Here is a 27,104-nt window from a genome sequence, read left to right as displayed (position 1 = left end):
GCCGGTCATGCTATACGAGGTGGGACAGATGTCTTTCTTCCGATAACGGGTATCATTGGGTTCCCACGGCTTGCACGAACCAGCTGCTGTCCTCTTTCAGGTGGACGGGCTTGACACGGACGTACCCCCTATCCATCCTTTGGGTGTGTGAGGCAGAGCCCCAGCCCCGTTTCTAATTGGCTGACATCAACCTGCTCTTGCCCCCCGCTACCCTCCCAATTGGCCCTTGACCGCATGCATTTCCCCATTGGCTGCTCAGCGCTTTCACTATTTTTATTGGCGGCTTCCTCCGCAAGCCCTCGTTTTATTGGAGGACTGTTGGGATAGTTGCTGTATGTCATTGGTCAGTCCTTTGTCAAGCTCAGCCATTGGCTACGGGGGGCGTAGCAGGAAGACAGTCAGTCCGAGCTGCGGCGTAGCGGATCCCGGGGCTTATTCCCACCCCTCGGCTGTCATTCGGAGCCCAGCCTATTACTCGGGTGCTCTACACATTGCCTGCCCCTCTCCAGGACCTCGCCGTGTCAGGCTCGCTGGTGACAGGTACCCGCGTGACAGTGCGCGACGTGGGCGGGAAGCTGGTGACAGCACGAGGGACCCCCGACATTCTGGGCGGTGGTGGTCTTCTCTCTCCATCAGCTAGAGGCGAGGTAAGATATTAAGACTGGGGAGGTGGGCAAAAGAAGGAGGCAAGCTAATGGTGGGGGGGGGAAAGCAAAACTGGGGATATCGAGGGTCAGGATGGCATGTGTGGCAAAGAAAGGCTGAGGGAAGGTGGGGAGAGAATTGGGGGAGATGGATGACAGGGGCAGGTGTCATCCGACAGGGGAGGGACCCGCTCAGTGCGCGAACCTGTAGGCTGAATGCATCCCAAAGGTTCCTTCGCAGGGTATTCGGGGAATGTGTGATCCTGAAGCGCCGGGCTGCCTCCTCATGGACACGATTCTGCCTTTTTGCGACACGTTAATAACTTTTGCTTATATCCCGATCATCGCGATGACGATGATATTATTTAGAACTCGATACGTTTTACATTTTTCTTGTAGGATACACGTTGGGGTTCCGTGTCTGTGTATTCAGTTCTTGTATTCTCTTCCCTCCTTTGACTTTTTACCTTTTGTTACCTAACAGTTGAAAGTATGCCAGATGTTATATCAGGGCTGCATTATATAGCCTTTATAAATATATATATATATCTCATTTTAATGTAAAACTCGTAATAATCGGGGCACCCCATGGCCTTGTGTAGGAGGGAATGGTTACAATACAGTTTTGATACATGTGACGATGTTTATAAATAAAACAATAAATGCATAACACACACGTGTATAATAACCACACACCATGGGAGCAGCCATGTTACCATCTGTGCTTTGAGTTATTTCTCCCCAGTAAGTTACTGATGCCCCCTGGTGAAAGCTTGGCAGCGGAGGCATCTAATTAATAATCCACTTTGCCAATGGTCTGAAATGAGTCCTTTTGCTTTTGAATAAATGTCTCCAAAACATAAGTAGCTGAAGCTAAAGTAGTTGAAACGAATGAATTGACTTAAAAGAACGCTCCGATTCTCCTATACAGCCCCGCCAGCGAACAATGTATATTAAAGTACTTTTCAGGTACCTAAGCAGATCTCCTGTGTTATTCTTTCACCTGAAGATTTAATTGCTTAGGAATAAACTTTCACCTTTTTATATATACTATATATATATATATATATATATATATATATATATATATATATATATATATATATTAAACATTTCTAGGCAACAGCCATTCAGTGCCAGTTTTTGTGTCGTATAAGATGTTACCAGCACATGTTGTTTCTAATGTTACATTAAATTGCATGTTACAAGTTCATGCAAGTGTTACAAGTTCAGGACTTTGAAAATCCATTTTCAAAATGTTGCTATGTAGCTTTATGATCGATAGATAGTGTGTGTGTGTGGGGTGTATTTGGGTAATCTAGAGTAAACCATCTTGATGGTCATGCATTCAATTATTGACCCAATACCGAGGCGGTCTTCTCAGTGGGATAGCGGAATGAAACTGGTTGACCTTGTTATTATCTGCCCGGGAAATGTTCTGCTGAGATGTTCTGACATTAATTTATGAGCGTTTTGGCTCCGATAAGGAAATAGTTACTTGTGATACTATAGGGCTGAAATCGCCTACAAAAATGAACCATTGACAAGGGACAATTGCCAGAGAAGGCAGCGTATAATCGCTCGTACGGCTGCAGCTTCTCTTATAGATAAGTACTTTTTGTTATTTTTTTTTTTTATTCTTTTTTCTTCAATTCAGGTAAAGTACAAAGTACTTTTTCATGCATTCTTCATGGGTGGTGCTCAGTGGACACTAGTGAAAATTGCCAATAGGCTTTCACTTTCTGTAAAGCATGTGTTGTGTAATGATATGGTCTGTGTTGGCCTACGCACACACTCTGCGTGTGTCTGAAAATGGCAGGTGAACATTAAAGGCACGTGTGTCTCACCAAGTAATGCGTATTAACCCCTCCGTGACCAATGATGTACATTGCAAAGATCATGCAAAGATGTCCCTCGAGGACCAATGACATGCTTGATTCATCTGTAAGCATGGTCCCATGTGGCTGTGATCACAGGGTCACCGCTGATGCTTCATGACCGCATAGGTCAGTCTACAGCAGGTTCCCTTGTCTCTGTTCTCTGCCTTTCTCCTTCTTACTGTGCCCATCAGCAAAAGCATATGTGCTTATAATGTATATATAAAATAATATAATTATAATATAGGAAAATAGGGGCAAGTTAATGAATTTATTTTTGATACCCCCCCCCCATTTATACTAGCCGTGGATAATGTTTTAACAGAAACAGTAAGACTGTAAGCTTGTGAGCGGGGCCCTCTATTTTCTTTTATCTGTACATGTTTGAGCTACATACTATATGATGATATAAGCTGAAGCTCCAATTCTCAAATTCAAGCCAATAAACAAGAACATTGAATGATAATGGTGTTTATCTTCTCCTGACATGTTTATTTTGGTAAAAATTAAACTAAGTAAAGCTTGAGGTCTTTACAGCAGATAGATAAAAATGACCTTTTGTGTAATATACCCTTCTCGATTGTAAGCTTTTTATTTATTTGTAACCCTTCTGTTTTCTTTGTGTGTGTCGTGATTACGTGTGATACAGCGGAAACAAGGTGCTAAATAATATTTATGGCTAAATATTTATTTATTTATTTTTTACTGTCAAGTTCTGTGTTTGTATGAGTTAAGTAGAAAACAATGTACTGGGTGCATTTTTATTACTTTCTGTGGTAAGATATATACGAAGCCACACTGGTGTTTATATAGTAAACTGGGAACTTACAGGCAAGTTTAACTGGCAGGGTTCACGTAACTTTGTGAAAGAAGATCATCAGTGGGGTTGTGAAGGCAAAACTTGAAATATTAAGCTTACCAGCAGGCTCTCGGGGCAGATTCATAAAACTGTATTTCCTCTTTTTTTGCGGTGATAGTTGGAATCTCGGCTTTTGTTATGTGGAGTCTGTAAATACGTCACACATGAAACTGCACCTTTTAAAATGGCTTCTAAAAGCCAATCCATGCACAGCAAATTATGGGGGAAATGGCATCGTACAAAAATTTGCAAAAGAAAACACAGCATCTTACACCCTATCTACCCCACCGCACCGGGGGCACCCCGCATGGACATATCAGTCACTGAAAAAACAACCATGATAGGCAGACGATCACCTTGTACGCTTGCCACTGGAATTTCAGAAGAAAAGGACACCTGGGAAGTTAAACAGCAATGGCCATGGGGAGAGAATGGGGAAAGCAGAAAGAAGAGAAACCTGCACCCCAAAGGAAGTAATAGAGGGCAAAGGGAAATCTCCACACCAGCAGAGTCATAGGGCTATATGTGCTAGCCATTATTTGCAGGTAAGATGGGTAACCTCCATATTCAGCCAGTGCCCTCCAAGCAGCCAGGGCAGTGCAATCTAAGAGCTTATTATCACGTGGAACATGAACAAAATTGTACCTTTACGCACCAACCCTTCCAAAATATAAGAGTAAGGTTTTATTTTCTGACAGAGCGCAGTTCAGGTATGTGTGACTATTAGTAGTTCACTGGTACTCATAAAGTGCTGGGAACCACATAGGGATGATATATATATATATATATATATATATATATATATATATTTTATTTATTTTTTGTGTGAGGGACGCGTTATTTATATGTTGCAGACCATCACATATGAGGTGCTGCCCTACAGCCTTTGGCGGGTTACCGATCCTCTACTAGACGGTATAGTTGTGTCTCTCAAAGAAAGATGGCCAATATGGCAGTTCTACCCACACATCGATACGCAGCTTCAGGTGCTTTTCAGGCTCTTTTAAGGCAGAACAGCTCGTAGTTTGAGTCTGTTTTTAGTTTTGAGTCTGCTGGCTGTACCTAGTTGAATAGACCTAGGATCCTAAGCTCGGGAACAGTAACACTTTCTGGCTTCATTGGTCAGCCGATCCCGCATTGAGGGCCGTTCTAGAGCAACACTTCATTCTTCGTCTTAATCTCACCACAACTCCATGTTAAATGGAATATTCATCTTCCTCATTCCTCATTTTCGCTGATGGTTTTTTTGTTTTTGTTTCCAGATGCTGACATTGTTTAACAACTTAATGTATATCGGCTATGATAAGAGAAATAATGGTTCATAGACCATAGATATACACCAGATATGTACATTGGATTGGAGGCTACTCCGCTTTTTAGCACCTGTTGAAATTGGTTAGGGAGCATAATAGAATAAGTAAGTTTTAGTACAAATTGTTCTTACCATAGTGACCAGTAGAAGGTTCTTGAGTTGAAAATGTAATGGAGCAGGCTTTAAAGAATAAATACGTTAAATAACGAGATGACTGTTCTTCAGTTGCCTCCATAGACGACTCTCATGGAGCGCTATGAGCAGGAAACACTGCAATGCAAAAAAGACATTTGTGGGACCACTTGTGAAAGTTCAAAAGTTTAAAACAACAACAAAAAAGTTAGAAAAAAATCTAGAATTGAGAATTCTACCTGGTTATGCTGAATACTAGTGTTGCAATTGTCTATTTCTGAATGTTACTAAAGATCGTATTCAAATAGGTGATTTGCATTTTATTGATTCAGTCTTTTTAGTGTAAAAACGAGAGCTGGAAACCTTTTCACTCTGTGTCTGAAGCATCACAAACACATTGGGGAATTGGATGACGCTTTATAAAGCCTTAATAAGACGTGTACAGTCCACGTAAAACATCGTTGCAGACTGTGGCTATAATGCAATTTGCCCTGTAATGTTAAACTAATTTGCACATTAAATCAATAGGTACATGAACTGCTGTAAAGTATTGAGATCATGCATTGTGTTGCATGCAATATGTTGAACAGCATATTTGCAAATTTTCCTACCATTAAACATGAGTTATCTGCAAATTGCCACATCTCTAAAGAACTGACTTTTAGCTTCACTTAGGCTGTTGGCTCATTGCCCTGCACTTCCGGCATCTCCAAATTAATTGAACATTATGAAGACCCTTGAAAGCATTAAAGGGGCAGTAATGACGCATTGAACAAACTGACTTGTGGCAGAGCGGCTCCCCTGCAAGCTCTAAAGTCCTCTATTATAAAAATATTACTTTGGCGCTAATTAACAATTACAGATTCTAATGATCTTTGTGTAGGTTGCCCAGCAGCACACACTATCTCTTGTAGTCTGTGTCAAGGCATATGTGGAGGAATGAACCTTCATTCAGATGCTTCCCCCAGGCTTCTATCTTTTGCAGGATAACCCTTCTTTATAAGATTTTGCCTGGGAGTTAGGAATACTCCTTAATTTCTCCTTACAAAGTGGCAAATACCTAAAGTCTTTTTATTAAATCATAGGTATAAATGCGCAGCTGTGATGGAGGTTATTATGTTTGGGAGGTTTCAGGAGATGCGTAATTAGATATGACGGTTGAACAAAAGTTCCAAATACATTGATCCTAATAAACCCAAAGAAACCCCTTTAAGATCCTGCAAATTATGTCCGGGTTATTCACAGGAAGGGAAAAAAACAGATCATGTTTTTAAAGTCTAAATTGACACTGGTCCGACAGCTAACAACATTAAAGGGCTTTTATTCCTATTTCTTTTCCTTGTAATGTAAACACAAATAATCTGATGGTAGCGAAAAAGCATTCAGCCCATCTAGTGTGCTAATTCTTCGTGCTGAAGAAACCTTCGTTGGTCCTTGGTCCTGTCTTTTAAGTTCAGGATAGCCTTATGCTGGCCCCATTCATGATTGAATTTCCCTACTTTATTAACCTTTTTACCGTTTCTGGTCGGAGGCTGTTATCCTTTAGTAAAAGGGTGGTAGGTAAGTGTGACATACCTTACATTGCATGTAAACCTTGGATCCTCTATCTTTAGATTATAACCTGTAGTCCTAATTTTGTCCTTCTTTTTTGAAACTCTTTATGTACTTTTAATATTTCTAGGACATATAGGACCTATTGCTGCCTGTCTGGTAGGATTTGTTCCTGAGCATGTTTTGCATTAGTTTCAAGCATTATGTTTGTATATATGATGGATGACCCAATGAGTTGCAGGTAATCATATTGCTTTTACGGTATATAGCGTTGTTCCTTTGAGCAATACTCGTTTATGTCAGAGCTTTTAAAACACAGCGTCTCTTAAAATAAGTCAATTTTGCGGAAATAGGAACGTGGAAATGGCTCAATTTATAAAATATGCCGTTTTTTATGGATTTTATAGCTTTTTTTTTTTTTATTTTTTTGCCCCCTCTCACCCCATGTTGGTATATGATTACAATCTAAGCGCGGCACAATTCATGCCGTTCCATAAGCTGCTTCTGTGACTGGGATCTATTACTCTACAGCAATTTGTGTGACATTATTCTGTTTGGTCGCTCAATAAACTGAAGAAAGTTCACTGAAAGAAAAAAAAATAAATCATATCCAACTATGTAATCGTTCATTTACACGTATAGTTGTGTAAGTCCAAGTTGTTAGTCTTCGCTGACGTTACAAACCTTGTGGTTTCACGTTCCTTTGTCATGCCCCATGCAGCGATTTAATGTTACATGGTGTTTATTCCTTTGCAACTAAGAAGCGTCTATTTATATATTTAAGTCTTCTAATGTAAAAAATAAATAAATAAACAAGAGCAGTAAAAGACCACCAGTAGTTATGTTGTCAGTATAGGGTGAAGCTGTTAAAAGGGGCAGTTTTTTTAACTTGTAAACGCCACTCTTTTAAATTGCCTGCATTTGGGTCCTGATTACTGCCATGGGATGTATCGTGAGCACCGGCATTGGAATAAGAGTTTGCCGGTTCCTAGAATTTTTGCTGTTTTTTGCATGCCGGTTGTCTCCAACGCTCTGTAAGACCAACACTGAATCATGGAAGAGCAGCTCTGCGGAGTGTTCTGCACACAAAAAGCTGTATGTTAAAAAGTAGATGAATGTTAAACAAAGGAAGGATTTACGAGGAGGGCAGTACAGTACGTGTGTAATGAGCTAGTCAAAAGGCTATCATTATAGGCACTGCAAATGTTTTTAAGAAAGGATTGGGTGTGACTATATTAAAGGGATTATATGTAGACACCAAGGTGAAATGAATGCTCCCCGCTGCCTCTTCACCCGTCCTTATAGATATAGCAGTGTCGGGGATTAGGGATGGTCCCAATAAAAAAAAAAAATATGTTATCTACTGGAGATAAAGTAGAACCTAGTGGAGATTTATTGCTAGGATGGTCTAAATTGTAGACTGAACCTGGAAAATAATACTTTTACTAATACATATTAGATCATGGGGTCATACCGAAATATAACAGTAAATAGGAGTATTTTTTTTAATTATTTTGGTATTTTTGATTGGATGACCTTTTTGGAGTTTCAAGATCTCTCTGCTGTAACTGAGCCGTGGTCTATGGAGGCTTAGTCATCCCAAAACCTGTCAAGGGTGACAGACGCGGCGCAAAGTTATCATGGTATGCGTCATACGGCGTACTTTTAGTCATTATGATGACTCTCTAATGCTGTGTTTTCTTTCTGTATTGCAGTTTACATTATTGTAATGTTTGATTGTCGCAAATAGCATAGAGCTGGGAGTTACATGTTAGAACTTGTTTTTTTTTTTTTAATTATGTATTGGTCTCCAAACCTAAAATGTAAGTGAATCACCGTGGTAAGTGACAAATCCACAGGGGATTTCTAGCTCTGTCTTTACGTTAACAATATCTCTTCCATGTCTCCTTAAATAACTGTTACAGTTGGCTTTATAAAGGTTTTTTTGTGCCGCGACTCGGCAAGCATAGGACCGCTTCATGCTCATGACCTCGTATTAGATTCGTGATTTTGAGATGACCTTTAATGGGAAATACAATTGTTTAGCACACGTATTTGTATTGCACTATCCTTTGGGGACAAGGGGACAACTCTTCATCCATCGGGGCTCAGTATAGCTTTAGGCTTCACCTCTCCCTCAAATACGATAGGAGGGGAAGCGCGAAAGCTAATGCTTGTAAAAAATCAAATAAACAGAAGTACAAAGTGATGAAACCAAGTAAAGCATTTTAAATCGTTCCAGTAATATTGTACTGAAATGAATGTGATGAAAGGAGCATCAATTATCAGGCTCCCCGAAACCTCCCAATATCCCTGCTGTGTCAGTAAGGGGCACATATTCACCCCGTTATTGGCGGTTTTCTCCCTTAGGGGGTCTTCATCTGTCATCTGAATGCATCTGGCCTCTCACTGAACTTGAGAAATAATTATAAAATACTTTCTTTGTTATAATGTATTTACACCCAAAATCCTTGGAGCTAACATTTGACTTGGTAAGAACACTACTACATTAAAGATGGAAGGAAATAAGGTATCCCTGCATAAAATTGTTACAAAGTATTTGGAACTAGCTGGGTGAGGCATAAGACCTTGATTGCTGAATATAAACACATTCTTACCTGTTTACGTATCATAAATGTCTGTATGTAGAAGTAGACGGCAACGCGTTGTGCGACTTGATTAATCAAATAATTATGGGTTATATTTTGGTTTCAGTATGCCTAAGAGAAGAATAATCGGTCACGTAAACTCGTCTAACTAGATTGAACCCAGAGGTTCCTGTTCAGGGCTATTTGCTCTAAAGGGACACTCTTGTGTCACACGCAGCCTCATCTACTGGAAACGTTTATTCAAGTACTTTGTATGTAGATTGGCAGGAGCCCTCTCTCCATGCAGCGCTGAGAGGAGGTTGGGTATATTACATGGGCCCAAGGAGCTGGAGATGGGTTTGGGCAAATACATCACCTGCAGGCTAAGTAGCTGGTGGGTTGGGGAAGAGGCCAAAATTCCTCCCATGCTTAGGAAGGGGGACGTCATCATTTAATTGACCACTCAGCCTTCATATGCACAGTAAAGGGTTACTTACGGTCTTATTAGATTTACTTAAGTGGTAATTTATTTTCCTTGTTCGTTTATTTTTTTATTTGTGTTTAATAAAAAGCTCTGTGGGTTTGATAGTATGGGGTATGAATTAGTCCATATGCAAGTTCTGTCTGGTGGGGGGGGGAATGTTTGGAAATAGAGCGTTTTGTTTAAAGAGATTTTTTCCTGAGTATTAACAAAAAATGACATAAAGAAAATGACTGAGCTCATTAAAGTCATGATGGATGCACACACAGCACACCTTGTGAGTGTCGGTGTTTAGGAGGGGCAGTTTCTCCCTGGAACCCAAATCCTTTTCATGGATGAGACCTTACTTGTTATGCTTTCTGCTCTGATGTCTCTTTCCTGAGAGCTATGCTTGGTAGCGATGAGTGTATCGCAGTGCTCTACATCGTTAAAAATCGAGGGGTCTTTAACCCCTTTAGTCCCAGGGGCTTCTGGTACCTCAAGTCCCGGAGCAATTTTGCGGTATGTCGGTTCAGCGATTATTCTCCTTTCCTGTAAATAGTGTACCCGTGAAAACTATATATTGGTTTTTTTCAAGGAGAGAGAGGGCTTTCTTTCGATACCATAGTTAGATGATTAGCTGAACATTTAGGATCAGAAATTTAGTAAAAACTATTGAAAATTTGAAAAAAAATATTTTCCCTCTCTGAATCCTCACAAAATTAGGTAAAGTGATGGAAAATCCCCTCCAAGTTTATCAGTTCAGGTGTCCTGATTTCAGAATTGCCTAATTTATATAGAATTTCCATACCTTCCCAGCACTTATAGGGAACATACTGTAACGTGTACGTTACTCTTTACAAAGCCGTATTTTTACATTAGGTATAATGGGATTGCAACTCTAATTTTAAACAAATAAACCAAAAATACCCACAAAAGTATATATTTCTGTAAAGCAGACAACCCAGACTATCGTATGAGGGGTATTTGGGCACTCTTCATGCAGCTATTTGGCCACCAATCACCGTCAAAGGTGGCCTCAGGAATTATTTCCTGCGCTTTTCACCAACACTTCTGTGTTGCTTAGATTTTGTGTTACGGCAGAGAAACCCGGCCAAAATTGTTTAGCAGCATCTCCTGATTACTGAAATACCGTTTTTTTTTTTTGTTTGTTTTTCGCTTTCTTTCTAGAGTGCCATATCCATCCCTTACATATAGTACCCTATAGGGTAGTATTTTGAATACTTATGGCTTAATGGGTAATGGATTTGTAAACGGGCGGGCAATTTTTAGATGCTGTGCTAGGGCAATGGGATGCAAGGTATTTTTTATAATTTTATTTTTTTCTTATCAGTGCGGTATGGTTGGAGGTCCTCATAATGATATCACTTCATTATTTTTTTATTTATTGTATTATTTTAGTGATTTTTGTTGGTGTGTGTGTGTGTGTGTGTGTTTTTGTTTTTTTTTTGTTTTATTTTATTTATTTTTTTCAGCTTGCATCTGTTACATCTGATTGGGCAGCAGAAAAAAAGCTATGCTGGCTTCTGCTGACCGGTGGGTGGAGTCCAGGCTGTCAAAGGTCAGCTTGGTGTAGCGGCAGGGATGTGCCTGTACGTCCTAAAGGGCTGTACTAGACGTACAGGGAGGCCAATAGGGGACTGAAGGGCTTTATTTTAAAAAAAAAAAATGTGCAGGACTGGACTTGCCATCCGTCACACTGGGGAAAATGACTGGCATAGGTTGGAGCTCCCCAATGCTTCGGTCAACTCACAGCTTTTCTAAATGAAGAACCTCTCATTTAATGTTAAAGATATCAATAGGCAAAATTGTAAAGAAAAAATGCTTGTTTATGGGCAATTTCATTGTAGTCATTTTTTTTTCCTGCTTTCACTGCACATCCTTTATCTGTGGCTGTTTGACAGGACACAGACGGCGGTGAAACCAGTTTAAAAGAGATCTTTTGTTGGCAAACGCTGCTTAGTATGGATGGTGTGCTCTGTGTTTGTTAGTCACACTGACTTTCCAGGAAACTCACAAACTAGTTTACCAGCATAGTCTGTTCCTTACACCAGGTCATCAGAAGTTCTACGCTAATTGGCTCCGTTCTGTATTCTACTTCTACGTACTTTTAACTCCTGCAGGTGTTGTGGTACTACTTTTGCTGTATTGACACTTGCTATGTCGGCATAGGTAACGTCACTGAGAGTTCTTGTCTCAAACTCATTAAAGTCCTGTTGCGTTAGTTGACACTTCAACAGATTGTTACTCGCCTCTCCTTCGTCTGAAGATCCAGTATGCCTTTTTGAAGTATTTAACAATGATCTTGCTGTTTTTTCAGGTTAAAATGGAAAATGAAAATTGGTTCTTTTCATGCCAGCTGCCTTTGCTGGTAAATTGAAAGGGCATTATAAAATTATTTTCGGATACAAATAAAAATCGACGTGTATAAGAATTATCAAATGGTCAAGTGGCAAGAAAAAGTAAGTGAACCTTTTGGAGATGGGTTTTCTGCATTAATTGTTCATAAAATGTGATCTGATCTACAAGTATAGACAAACTCAACGTGCTTAAGCTAATAACACACAAACAATGATAATCTTTCAGGTCTTTATTACATGACACACCCATTAAACATTCACAGCGCTGCTGGAAAAAGTAAGTGAACTCTTTGAGGTTATTGGTTATTGCTGGCAAAGGAGGTTCGACCACTAATTAACTCCAACGCAGTAGCTGCGGATGAGACCTGCACAGAGTTTTGGAGAAATTTTAGACCATTCTTCCTTAAAAATTTGCTTAAGCTCTACCATATTCCTAGGATGTCTGGTGTGAACAGCTCTCATAGCATATCTAATGGGTTAGGGTCTGGGCTTTCACTGGGCCATTCCAAAAGGCGGATTTTCATTTTCCCGCTACATTATACAATTTCTACTGAACTTCAGCTGGCAGACAGGCACACTGATATTATCCCTGATCTGATACCTTAATAAACTTGGGTATTCATTGTCCCGTTGATGATGTGAAGCTGTAGCATTTTTTTTTTTTTTAATTTATTTTTTTTTAGAAGCTCTAAAACACACCTCCGATCCTGTTTCATTGATTGGACTCCAGGTTTGTTAACTCCTGACTTAAATTAGCTTTTGTTGAAGTGATTGGCCTAGGGGTTTACATACTTTTTGTTTTTTTCCAACCACACTGTAAATGAACAATACGATAATTTGTGTGTTGTTAGTTAAAACAAATTATGTCTGTTATTGTAAGGTAGATGAAGATCCGATCGAATTTTAGGACAATTTTATAAATGAATGCTGGTAATTTTAAAAGGTTTGCTTACTTTTTCTTGCCACAGTGTGTGTATAATATATATATATATATATATATATATATATATATATATATAATCTATAATGCATGCATGTTCAGGATCTTGTCACTATGCCATCACATAATTACTTTGAATTTATAATGACTGGGTTTTACTAAGCAGTTTCCCAAATACTTGGCCTACTGGAAGGTCCTCAATAGCCCTTTAGAAGGGTCACAGGTCTTTCAAGGTTTATTGTTCAACAGTATTTTACATTGTTAACAATATAGTAGTAGTGGTGCTTCAGGACATTTGTTTATCTGTTTTTTTTTTTCTCTCTGTTTCCATAGGTCCGCAATGTAATAGTTATGATTAAAAAGGAGTATTGCATTCCCTACTAAAAAAAAAAAAATAGCTGTGGGCTGCGCAGACCTTTGCGTGGTGGACTGCAAGGTAATAGAATGGATAGCACCCAAACTGGTTACACAGGCCAAGCATTTTTCAAAGACTTGTCATGCAAGGGAAGAATTCCAAAAATGGTTAGAGGAATGTTAAACCAAGACCTGAGAAAAACATACCCACTGCGTGGCCAGCTTGCTCCAAAAATGAATGAGAAAACTTGCACAGTTGTTCTCACCAGACTAGAGGATGTAGCGGGGTCGTGCATTATGGAAGCCCAGGGCGGTGCTTCACCTGGCATCTCTTGTTGGGTCGATAACTTTGGAACTTTAAAGGTTCATACTGGGATTCCCGCAGAAACTCTGAGGATCAGTTCAAAGAAGAAGAGATTTCTTGTCTCTGCTGGGGTAGAGCCTACCCATGATTTTCCTGAACCCAGAAAAAGAAGATTAGCTTCTCTAAATGCAGAAGCCGTAAATAATCTTTTGTTTGAGAGAGGCGATAGTTTTTCTGCCAGAAAAATCCAGAAAGACGCTAGTGAAAGTGGCGACAATTGCAAGTCGGGTGCAGAGTGGAATTCATTAAAGCCAGATTGTCGGCTTATTCGCAAAAAAATCAGAACAAAATGTTCCCATAAGTCACCAGAAGAGGTATTTGATGATTTAAAGAAGGAGAGTAATGAAGTGTCTTACCCTCCTGCTCCAAAGAGACTTGCAAGTTTGAATGCAGTAGCGTTTTTGAAGCTCACTAATGAGAGAGACCCTCCTCTGAAGCAAAGGAGCAAATCAGATGGAGACAATGGGCGCTCTGGCAACAGCTGTTCAAAGTCCAAGGTGAAGGCTACACGGTCCCATAAAAAGAACTGTGTAAAGTCCAAAAAAGAAACCTTGCATAGGAAAGTTGAGGACTACAATGGCTGGCAAGGTGGGCCTGAAGTTAGATTTCTGAAACCAGAACATCGAGACTCTTTTAGGTCATTGGGAAAAATGGAGGGTGTTCAAGTGGAACAGTCTTCCAGCTACAATGATGGCTCAGAATCATCTTACCGCAGACTGCCTTTGTTAATGGGAGGGCAAGCTTCCATGAAGCCTGAATATGGAAGACCAGGTGAAAAGTCTCCCACTCCTAAACAGGACTTCCAGCAGCCTTCTTTCCCAGTGCAGCAACTACACCGGTTGCCAGTTCCAGGCAGCCCAACAGACTGTATCTGCCTCTTTGACTCCTCCGACTTAAATCCTTTGGATGGGATTTACAATACGTATGGCCAAAGTGGATTACCATACAATGGATACTCTGATATCTCCCTGTACCCAAAAGGCAAAGTGTTTTCTCAGTCTGTGCCCTGCGAAGAACTCTTGGTTGCGCAGAGCTCCTTACCGCACACGGCAACATTTGAGCATCTGCCGTGGTGTAACTCTCGCTGTTCCTTTGGAGAAGATCCTGGGACTAATACAGACACTCTTTGCGGTGTGATAAAACTGCCTCTTGCCAGAGTCGGTAACACACATACAGGACACCGCAAATATCCATATAAGAAGCCTTTTACTGCAGGTAGGTACTGCTTCCATTGTTATTCAAATGTCATGTACTCACATTCTTACTGTATTCTTTAATGAAAGTGTTGCAAGTGGGTTGGGTTTGATGGTATCTTCAGAGCAAGAAGAAAAAAATAATGTAATAAGGTACTATTTATAAGGTTACTATTGATGTGGCATGTATCTGGCAATAATGGGGGGGGGATCAAAACTCCTATATTATGATTAGATGCTCAGTTGGCCTTAAACTAGGTATTCTTGACTACCTTAACTTGGCCTGAAGTGTGTGTGTGCACGCGCACGCAGGCATGTTTTTTACAGATAAATTGTAAACTGTTTATGTGGCTGTTGTCCAAATTGTTTTCAGTACATTTGATTGTGATTGACATTGTTTGTTGGAATACAGACTATTATTGTATATGATAGCTAAGTGGTCCCCCATTCTTGTGATGTCCCCCTTGCAAATACATGGGGAGGGTTCTGCAGAATTCCCCCATATGCTTTTTCTTCTTTTCTTACCCCTGGGCTGTTTTCGTCGCAGGGGATGTGTTTGGCAGGACACGTAGTATACTTCCCGCCAGTCCGCTTCAGCACTGGTTTCATGAATGTTGCTGCAGAAGGTCTTGCGAGATGCAGATGATTCCAATGGGAGTGCTTTCCGCCAAAATCATCTGACCGCAGAGGAGGCATATTCTCCTGGCCCTTAAGTATGCATTCCTTGGAATGGGATATTAAACTGTCCCCTTAAACATTAATCCTCAGGAAAGGTGTATTGTCAGTAGAGATATAACATACCATTTCTGGAGATTTTGAAGCCATAGAAAAAAACATTTTTTGTGGAGTAGTTTTACAAATTTAAAACGATTTTGTGGCACTGGGAACATGAAATGCAGTGTATATAAAAGTACAGCTTATTCAGTATATATTAAACTAAATTTGCTTTTTCAAACTTTTTTGTTGTTGCAATGATCTGTATATGTTAAGAACATTTCAGCTATACATGAGAACAGGTAACCCTCCTTTCCCTCAAATGCAACAAAATAAATGAAGATCAACACACAAAACCCCCAAAAGATCTCCTCTAATCCTCCTCCATGGATTGGACAGGAAGAGCGATCGCAATCGCCCAATCAGATTCGCACCCAAGCACCAATGGCAAATGAAAAAGTAACTGCCAATATTTGTGGACACGTTGCGTTTTTCATAAAGGTCTTCATGTCATATAGTTTTGAATTTCATGTCGTAAACATATTATTGTAAAAGAAGATATTCCCCACATTTTTTTTCCAATTTTTCCAGAAAAACATGGCTTTGGGAAAAAATGGGGGGGGGGGAGAAATTCACCCAGGCCTTCCCATCTCTAATGGTCAGTCTATTTTATCTAAACAGAAAATGTCATGTGGTCAGAGCAATCAAATTGCTTTCATACAAACTTTAAATATCATTTTACAAGTAGTAGATCCAAAATCTGTCTAGAAGGGCATTGCTTTTCCCAATTGTTTCAGTAAATCATGTTATTATGAGTGAAACTACATAAATGAAGAGGAATTGTAGGCAGATCTTTTGATAAAGATTAAGCCTTTTTTTTTTTTTATCCTAATTTTTGCATGAAGTTGTTGGATTTTATGTAAAGTAGCACATAATCATTGTATCTGATAATCATTATTGGGGAAAACAGTGTATCCCATGGCAGGTACCTTCATATGAATTGATTTAAGGGACTTGTAGGGACGCTGGAGTATCCCTTAAGGGACCCAATGCAAACTTCATAGGAAAAGAATGTGTGTATTACTTTTTTTTTTTTTTTTTTTAAATCCGTTTTTTTTGTTGGTCATTCTACAGTTACTTTTTTAGGGATATTCTTTCTAAGGCCTAAAACAAAAATAGGATAAACAAAATACATCCATCCACTAGCTTGATTCAGTGACCAGTCTCAAATCATACTCCTGAGCAAGGAACCCGACTCCTATGGCATAAATCCAAAAATGTCTGCTTACTGCTTATATTCCCATACACATCTACTGGGCGTCTCTTATAATCGCAGCCCAGCATACACTGTGATGATGTTGAGACACAGTAGTTTAAATGTGGGAACAAAGGAAAGCCTCTTAATTGTTAGTACCGGTCATTAGCACCGCTGTAGTGTGTAAGTAAATTATAGCCAATGTGGTACAGACAATAGTTTCCTCTTGATGCCTAATTTTTTGCAGCCAGCCATGGATCAAACGTTAAGTTCTAAAAACATAAATGGTATTACGTGGTAAGTGTTGAGATGAAAATGACTGGATATGGGCCATTGAAAACATAGTTTTGACTGGTGTACTGCTCCAGGACATTAACAAAACGGTCCTTGAAGACCAATGACGTATCCCCTTTTTGTCATCACTGGGATCCCGTTCATATGGCAGGGAATCGCAGGGTCTGTAGAGACCACTGTTGGGTCTCCGGCCCAAATGCCTCACTGACTGATTGTACCCCGTGTGACCGGGCAGCATGTGCTTGTGTGTGCTGAAGCCCCAATGAAGGAGGTCATGGAACTGCGAACTACGATCATAGGGCTAGTAATTTCTATGAATCTCTGTGGTTTCAAGACCTTTGACCACTATTGCAGTTAGAGCCCCACCATGGTAATTTAGAGGTAAATTACCACGGGGAAAAATGGAGTTTGTGATGCAAAAATAGTTTGTGTATGCCCAATAACTGGCAAAATAGATGAAAATCCTGAGCCTATGGAATAGTTTCCAAATTGGGGCAGCTTAATGAATGCGTTTGGTGTACGGTTTTCTCATAGGCGCTAGCTGAATACGTTTTTAAAAACGTGAGTTTCCCTTCTTTTAACTTTATTCATACAAAATAATGTCCTACGTATATAAATACGGTTTCAAAATACTGAACATATAATGAACTGTTGAACAGAGACACAGGAAAACTTGAAAACATGCTTTTGGTCTTGAAGGGGTTAAACATGTTTTGCAGGGATTGTTTGTGAATGGTGTAAAATGTACACAGAACAGATGTATCCATTTTAAGTTACTTTATGTAAATACTCGGTGTGTAATTACAGTGTCGAGTTCGCTTTTCTTTTATTTTCTTGCTTTTTAGTAGAGGTTAAGAGGGCTGCAACTAACGATTATTTTAATAATCGATTAGTTGGCCGATAATTTTTTTGATTAATCGGATAAAAAAAAAACAATATGCAAACTTTTTGTTTATTTAAAATTTTATGAACTGGATGTTAAAAAAACAACTTAAAATTTACATTAACATTCTTATTTTGTTATGATGTAATAAAAAAAAATATTTTCAAAGTACAAGAACCCAAACACAATATTTATCAAACTAGTTTTAATACCTAAACCACTCACTTTGCCCCTTGCCGTTGCGCCCTGCACTTTGCACCCTGCACCCACACTCACACTCTGCCCTGCACCCACACTCACACTCTGCCTTGCACCCAGTCTCGATTATTATCGATTTTATCGATTCGTTGTTTCAGCCCTAGTTTAATCACAAAACACGAGTTTCAAACCCCTTCACAACGGATTAAAGTTTAGATGGGTCAATGAATGGAGATGATGATAAACTTTGTTGCTTTAATGCAGCATACGATTTCCACCAGTTTAGAGTTACCTGTTTAACCCCTTCTTTACTGAGGGTGTTTTGTGCCCCAAAACCTGTCTTTTCCTAAACCATGAATCCTTTTTATTTAATTTTTTATTTTTTTTAGATATAGATACCATTTAGTATGAATAATACATTTAAAATAATAAAAACATATTTTAATATTACTAATGGTCCCCAAACAAGTTCCGTTGACTGTCCTACCACGAATGATATTGGTTATTGTCTTAAATTTATAAAAACCCAACCTGTTAAATTTTAAACATGTTAAAAAATGTCCCATATCCTTTTCCAAACTTGAAACTTTCTACTGTGTGTCATTTGGGGATTGTTTAGTAGACCACCAGGTTAAAATACCCCCACAAAAATATATACAGGTTGGGTATCCCTTTATCCGAAATGCTTGGGACCAGAAGTGTTTTAGATAACTTCTCCCTGCGGACCCAGAGAGCTGCCTGTCTGTTGTTCAGGTTTCCCCAAAGCGCTTTCGGTCTAGAAAACGGAGCAGAAGTACTCTGGGGAAGTCTGACCAACCGGCCGGAAGTGATCTGGGTCCGCGGGCAGAAGCCGAAAAGGAGGGGAGGAAATGATCCGCTGGCTGCTGGAGAGTAGTGCTGGACATGAGCGTTCCTTATATGAATTATATGAACATATATATAAATAATCCGTGCTCTACTGGATGAACGGGCAAACACCCCCACAGAAACTCTCCAAAGTCTTGTGAAAAGCCTCCCAGAGAAGCAGAAGCTGTTTATAGCTGCAAAGGGGGCACCAACTACATATTAATGTCTATGTACCGTATTTGCTCGATTATAAGACGAAAAAATCTTAATATTAATTTAGGAAAAAAAGAGCCTGAATATAAGACGACCCTATAGGAAAAAAAGTTTTACCAGTAAATGTTAATTCATTTAAACTATTTTTTTAATAAAAGCTATGATTGAGAAAATATTTTGGTTTTATTTCCTTCTATTTTTCAACCTGCCCCCCAGTTACGCACATCTGCCCCCAGAAATGCCTTATACCCCCTATATGCCACTGTTCCCCATGATATGCCTTTTAACCCTATATGCCACTGTGCCCCATGATATGCCTTTTGACCCCCTATGTGCCACTCTGCCTCCAGAAATGCCTTATACCCCTATATGCATTTCTGGAGGCAGAGTGGCATTAAGGGGGTTAAAAGGCATTTCACAGAGCACTCTGCCTCCAGAAATGCCTTATGCCCCCCATTTAACACTCCCCTGCCCCCCCCCAACTTACCGGTGCTTCTGACTTCCCTGTCATGTAGCCGGGGCAGCGTGTAGATCCTACGCACTTCCGCTGCAGCCGGAAGGAGGCGGGGGTTGTCTGCGTCCATCGTGCAGACCTTCCCCGGCTATCAGAGATCAGAGTTCCCCGCACCGGTGCCGGTGTCGGTGCCGCACCGGTGCGGGGAACTCTGATCTTTGACAGCCGGGGAATGTCTGCGCGATGCACGCAGACAACCCCCGCTGCTAGCCACGCCTCCTTCCGGCTGCAGCGTGAGTCTACACGCTGCCCCAGCTACATGACAGCTGCACACTGGGGACTCTGAAGTACCGGTAAGTGGGGCGGGGGGGGGGTTGAGACAGTAGGATCCAGATCCCTGCAGCTGCGGGGGATCTGGATCTTAGTCGTCTCATAGTCAGACTTTGAGGTCTGATTATAAGACGACCCCGATTATAAGGGCATTTGCTCTGAACAAAAACCTCGTCTTATAATCGAGCAAATATGGTATTTAGAATGTGATGGCATCAACGTCCCTGTTGGTGTAATGGTCAGGTGTTCCAATACTTTTGTCCATATAGTGTATCTTATGGGCAGGCCAGCTGGTAACGCGGGTGAAATTGATTCTGGGTGAAGGATAATGCCGCAAAGCCCTGTAGTATGTGAGGCTTAATGAAACAAAAGGACCATTGGTGGTGATAATGCCACAGCGCGCTACTTAAACATTCTACAATTCTGCGTTTTGACCAATACTGATTGTGTCCACTTGTGTTATTGTTATGGATATTATTAACAATAAGCTTCATACACACGTACGCATTCCACAGTTTCTATTATTTAGTATACATAAAATATAGGGCATATGTAATCGGATGTACAGTTAATCAACTTTAAGTTTAAAGTAGTGTTTTAATTGGTAAATTCTATCTTTTTAATATAGTTTTCCCCAAAAATACTCTTATTTTGTTTCATCGTGTTGTGACCGGCAGCTTTAATGTCAGTACCTGGAGCTTCTGCTGAGCAGTTACAGATGCAGAACGCCAAGCATTGTCATCTTGTCGCTGCGCTCCATCCTGGCTTGCCTGCTGTGTCCGTAACAAACCTTGCATCACCCTTTCCTTGTCAAAAAGGGTTATTTTTATTTGATTGAATGGTCACTGGGTTCGTCCGCATCCCGGTGGAGACAGCTGCTCGGGAATGTAGCAGTTACTACTGCGGTTTCAGTGTTTCCGGTCCTCCAGATCCGTCGGGTAAGGCAGGTATCTGGAATGCCATCCGCAGACAGATCTGTCACAACGACTTGAGTGATTAAAGTGGCTTTTTTTTTCCTTTCTTTTTTAGGAGGCAGTGGAAATCTTACCCCTTTTGTGTATATATAGGTATTGTAAGAATTGCTGCGTAAATGATGATCTGAACTCTTTGTGGTTGCAAAGTCCCGTATCACTTAATCTGTGTAAAATGCACTTGCACGTTACCGGTGCTGGACCGCGTTCATTCGTCGATCCCGGGATTTCAGGGCAAGCCGCTGGTTACGCAACAACATTGAAATGCTTCTTGGATAGTCTGTGCGTAACGGCATGCTTATCAGGCTAGAGAGGCAACGTTCAAAAGGCTTCTCGTGTACTCGCACGAGTGGAAAATGTTCTGTACGCATATGCTGCGTGGGTACCGGGGATGTTGCGACAGAGCTGCACTGCCGAGACTCCCGGAGTCATTTTCTTTTAACCACATCTGTTCCAATTGTACATGGACTGTAGTTTGCAGGACAAGTTAATCCATTCTTAGATGCTTATTTAGGGCAAACTGTACATCCCGTCACATGACATAATGTTGGGGCAATTCTGCATAATCTCCCATTTGTATTTGCCCACCGTTTGCTGTGCAGAAGATGCATTGGGCAAGGCACCTCCCCCGGCACATTTTATACAGCTCCGGCATTGGCTGCGGGAAGTCCTCCTGTTTATTGCATCCCACTCATTGGCTGCTTCAAGCAGCTGATCAGTGGTGTGAATCATCAAACCACAGTGGCTTTCTGCTGCATCTCTGGAGCTGCAGCTTCACCATGAGTTAAGTATATTAAAGTACTTTGATACTTTGGTGAGGCTGCTTGGAACATGAATCCGTCCCTTGACCTTCAAAGACATTACTTTTCATTGTTAGAAGGACATTGGGGTTTATTCACTAAAGCAGGAATTGGAAGACAGGGTGATTAAACTTCCTGAACTTAAAACAGGCAATTCACTGTAAAATTTTCCTGCAATAAGGGCTAAATTGTCCCTGCATAATGCATATTTCCATCGCTGAGTTGATTTCCAAGAAATATCACCGATTTAAATCCACTCTTGTAGCAGAAGCTCGCTGGGATAGACCCTTTGATATCGCAGAAGGACATCGGTCAGATTAAATCGTAACTTCCTCTTATAGTCATCGGGGGAGAATAAAATGACCGATTTGCTGAACTTTATTTGCATGAAAAGCAAATAAAGCAGAAGTTTTAATCGGAAACTAAAGTAAAGTTTACATTTGTCTGTAAACGTGAATCGCAGTTACCCAACCACAGCTTCTGTGATCAAGATGCGTCACGGACTTTTTATTTAGCTTTGGACCTCCGTACACAAAAACGTTGCTTTTAGAAGGATATTAAGTAAGTGAACGCAGTGACCATAAAGTTGTTTTGCTTCTTTTATTACTCTGTTTTCTTATAGCTTTCTATTTTTTTTTTCCTCCTGTATCCTAGAGGGATACAAATCTTTAGACCAGCTCAGCATAACGATCCCTACAGCCGGTCACCCTGTATCTCCTGCTCACCCGCTCTCAGGATGTCCAGTTCCAAGTGTCCCACCCGCTGCGGAGCCTGTACCATACCTGCAGACCCCCAACTCAGAACCTCAGACAATGGCCATGCTTAAGACTGCACGGGAGTGCCCGCAAAGCTCTAAACCACCAAGTGGTTCCAAGTCAGGAGTCAGGAACACCTCTGGCTGCTTCCATACTTCTGGCAACAAAACAAGCAAAGGCCACAACCATCCCAAACAGCAGCGGATAAGCAGAAGGCGGGCTACAAATGGTTGGATGCCTCTTGGAACACCCTGTGAAAAAGCAGTTTATGTGGTGGTAAGCGTACAGTACATGTAGTTAATTCTTAGTGTTACACTATAAGCAGGTGTGTGGATATATATCTATATGGACACGTGTATGCGAGTGTATGGATGTACATGTGTGTAAATATGCATATGTGTGTGTATATATATATATATCTCATGGTTTCTGCTAATACGAGTTAAATCAAGATGCATGGGAGGTGGCCAGGAATGATAAATATTTGGGAAACCTTTTGTCTTAGTTTAGATAACACTGATATGCGTGATGAAGGGTGTGTGGAAGAAAGACAGGTTTTCTCATGAAATAGATTGTTTAATCAGGTCAGGAGATCTTTGGGTTTTACTGCCCCATGATTGTAAAGACCCCAGGGTGTGGTGTTGGCCAAAAGGAATCACTTCAAAGGGTAACTACGGCAACCACCGGGTCCAATCAGGGATCTCCTAGTAGACCTAATTGGGACCCTCTAGTATATCAAGGGACAGGTAGTGAAAGTAAAGAGAGAGAGAGGAGGAGAGAAAGTAAAGAGACAAAGGAACATCACTAACCTGGAGCTCTCAGGGAAGGTAACTATGAACATGCATGTTTGAATATTGTAAATAGGAACTTATATATATGTATTTGTTGTAAGTGTGTCAATTAATGTGGGGATTATTGTTAGTGTACTGTTATTTGTATTGTTTTATATTTGGAACGTTCTAGTAAAAGTTTGTATTGTTATATTATAGCCGCATTGTGGATTCTTGGATATCCTGTTGTTGTTTCCAAAATATTCTGTTGCATTCTGGAAGAAGCGAAAGTTTTCAGTTCAAACCTTAATAGTTAGAAGAGATAGAACAGGGATTGTTTAACTTAATAAGCCAGTGGGTGGGTTTATCGGTGCATATTTCATAAGTGTATCCATACACCCATTCACCTGGATAAGTGTAGTTATTGTAGCTAGAAAACACATTAGCCTTCAGGAGATATATCCGAATACATATTGTGATTTCATTGATATGTGTTTGGATGTATCTGTTGTTGGATCAGTTGTAATCTTAAACACATAACACATTCATAAGTCCTTTAGATGGTATGCTGTAGATAAAGCATTAATCCATCTGATTGATATTTTAATAACACAATTCCCTAGTTCCCTCAAAAGAAAACGTAACATTAGTCAGATACCTACTGCTATCCGGCTTACTATACAGTTAACCCCGAGTGCTAGGGGACCCGGCATATAGATACAGTAAATAGGAGACCATAAAGTACCACCACATATGACGTACGTGGTTTACATCCAGAAACCTCTCTGCCCATGAATGAACCGTATAACGATTTTACATTCAGAAAGTTTACGAAAGTCAAGGTCTGTATTTGCCATCTGGCAAACTGGGCAAATGATTGGTGGCTGACGGCGACACACGCTAACCATTACTGCCACTCCAGCAGCAGACTGGTCCCATCGCTGTGTGCCCGCTGTCTGAATAAACACAGCTGCACGCTACAAGAAGAGTGCGGCTGCGCAAACATGATGTAGCAGCTGCTAGCCTTAAAGAAACTGAATACCACGTGGAATCACAAAACTGGTCTTTTTTTTTCCCTTTCCCTATTGTAGAATGAACCTGAACCAGCTCTGCGAAGGAGTTATCAAGCAGTGGAGAGGAATGGAGAGATTATCCGGGTCCGAGACACTGTCCTTCTGAAATCTGGTCCCAGAAAAAAATCCATGCCCTATGTGGCCAAGATATCTGCATTGTGGGAAGAACCCCAAACTGGTAAAAAAAAATTACCCTTCTGGTTTCCGTAGCGCTTTTCAGTTCTGTGTAATATGTGATACATTAGTTGATCTCAGTTATTAAGTGACCGGGCTGGTCTTAGTGCCAGACGGCTGCTTTGTATGTCTGAATGAGGGACTGTTGGACTTGGAGCTGTCGGCTGTTCGTGTTTTACTGCAACAGCCCCTTATTTTAGAATGCAAGCTCTTGGTCCTGGACTTGGCTCTCTGTTTTCCTATGGCACATGAAGACATTTGTAGGTGGGTGCTCCCCGAGGTCACATAACTTTACCACTAGCAACCTCCGTGTATGTACATATGTCTTTTGTGTCATTAACTGTCTGCATACTCATCCTAAAACTTTCCTGTGGACCAAACCCCCGTGGTGTATTTCACAGAATATTTAGCAGAAACTAAAGCACAGCAGACACAAACAGATACATTTATAAGCTAAGGTGTGGACTAATCAAAAAACCTCGATGACCATTAAGTTTAAAATTAATATAAAAAGATCATAGATCAAACTAAATGGGCTGAGAGGGGAATTAGGACTTGACCGTTCATTTTATTGGTTAACCATAAATGCACTTTGTGGGCATTCCTTAGTGACAAGTTCACTGTAATGTTTTTACTCGTCCTTTTTACGTGTATTTGTAAATCTGTAAAACATATATGTGATCTTCCGTTTACATAGCTGGCTGCACATTATGTTTGCTTATTTAGTTGGGTGCCCTCGCAGTTGCAGTATATTCCTGGTGTAATTCTAAGGTGATTTTGGACATTTACAGTGTGTAGCAACGCCACTTTGGTACTTTTGTGTCCCATAATATTAAGTATCTTTTAATTATAATTTTTATTACACACATAAATTGTCCAAATACACACGCTTTTTAGATTTGACCCAATGTGCCTTCTCCGTATGCTGCAGGAGGTCTGCATAGAGATTTTTTTTTTCCTGGGGTGATATTTGGTCAAGTGTAAAGTATTGTATCTTGTTTTGACATTTCTGTTTAAGTCCAGTATATCTAAAAGAAAATCCACTTCACCTCTCAGTGGTCATAATATTATGGCGGATCGGCTTGCATGCACAGTAGCAGTAACATTAAAGCTGTGTTTCTCTCCTTCCAGGTGAACTGATGATGAGTCTCTTCTGGTACTACAGACCGGAGCACACTCAGGGAGGACGTAATCCCAGTATGCACAAGGTTAGTGACTGATGACGTTTCTCCAGATTTGAAGTGATGTGTAAAACTACAGCGCCACTTTCTTGACGATAGTGGCACTTTAAGGTTCAGCATGAGTGAAATTTGATTGAGATCACTAAGTGCTCACAAAGTACTTTAACCTTTACAGCTATCTAGGATGTACCTGTACGGCCTTAAACCCGAGCCGAGAAGCCATTTAGGGTGCATGAGTACGTCCTGACTTTGTTGCAGTGCCAGGCTGCCTATTTAAAAAGTCAATCACCTTTATTGACAGCCCAGTTATATCACCATGACATCACTGGGATCAAAAATGTACAACAAACAAAATCTAAAAAAATAAATAAAATAAATAACACTACCCCCAAACCTCGTAAGTATTAAAAAATGTAATATAGAGTGATATGTAAAGAATGGATGTGACCTTCTTGAACATATATGTATGTGGGGTATGACTTTATTCGAGAGATTACACTTTTAAAAGATGAAACCACTTCTGAACAAAATTGTATACATTTTGTGCAGGTTCATCACATATGGAAAGGAAGAATTATGGTTTAACAAACTCCTGGAACTGAAGGGGTTCATGTGCATTTATTAATGGGGATTATGGGACACTACACTCTCTTTAATAAGGTTTTGCAAAATGTGAAAGACTGATCAGTTTTAGTATGGCTGTTATCCAGTATATACATTCTTCTGCCGTGTATGTCTTTGCAGAATGAGATCTTTGCCTCCCGACATCAAGATGAGAACAGTATTGCCTGCATAGAAGAAAAGTGCTATGTCCTGACATTTGCAGAGTACTGCAGGTAGGAGACAACGCTGAATAGCATAATGCTTTATTGCTACGTAAATATTTAAATTACATTACCCAAGGAACCCAGGATTAAAATACTGCTAAAGTGAATCTGTTAACAAAAAAAATCTTCTACTGTAAATAATAATATAAACTATAATAATAAAAAAGAAATCTGGGATTCCCCATACTTTGTATTTATGAGTTTGGAAGAAGAACATTTTAATAATATATATCGCCTCTAAGGAATTGGGAATAACAAACTCTCTTTTAACTTGCACGTGCGTATAACTTCATAGTGTTTGTGTTTCTGTATCTCTTGCAGATTTTGTGCCTTGGTAAAGCGACGAGGGGAGGGCTGTCCAAACAGGAAAGCCTTGATTGTCCCTCCCTCCGAAGAGTATTGCACCCCTCTACACCGCAGGGTGCCGGACAGCACAGACCCGGAGCTGGTGTTTCTGTGCCGGCATGTTTATGATTTCCGGCACGGACGGATCCTGAAGAACCCGCAGTAGTTGGGAGCGTGGATGGACGCCAGCCCTCCTGCAGCCTATGACTGTTTCCAGCATTCCGAGCACAGAAACGACCTGGAAACATCTCGTTGTAGCCTTCAGGCCATGGATTCAGGAAAAGACACTGGTTGAAGTACTCAGCAGTTGAAAGCACAGCACTTCGTTAGAGATAAGCATAAATTAAAGGAAAAAAACAAACTAAT

At 40.4% G+C, this 27,104-nt stretch overlaps 1 protein-coding gene across 1 annotated transcript; it reads left to right on the top strand.

Annotated features, from left to right (window-relative positions):
* Positions 1–13,275: 13,275 nt before the first annotated feature.
* On the top strand, positions 13,276–26,904 carry LOC149284028 (bromo adjacent homology domain-containing 1 protein-like). Its single transcript, XM_089497215.1, has 6 exons — positions 13,276–14,677; positions 22,268–22,644; positions 24,230–24,389; positions 25,517–25,593; positions 26,311–26,402; positions 26,715–26,904. Exons 1-6 carry the CDS (start codon positions 13,276–13,278, stop codon positions 26,902–26,904), a joined length of 2,298 nt encoding a protein of 765 aa, XP_089353341.1.
* Positions 26,905–27,104: the final 200 nt, after the last annotated feature.

This window comes from Sceloporus occidentalis, unplaced genomic scaffold (assembly GCF_023333645.1).
Source record: "Sceloporus occidentalis isolate IW3139 unplaced genomic scaffold, rSceOcc1.0.p SCAF_100, whole genome shotgun sequence".
Classification (NCBI taxonomy): domain Eukaryota; kingdom Metazoa; phylum Chordata; class Lepidosauria; order Squamata; family Phrynosomatidae; genus Sceloporus; species Sceloporus occidentalis.
The sequence above is the reverse complement of the archived record's forward strand: the minus strand, read 5'-3'. Positions and strand labels throughout refer to the sequence as shown.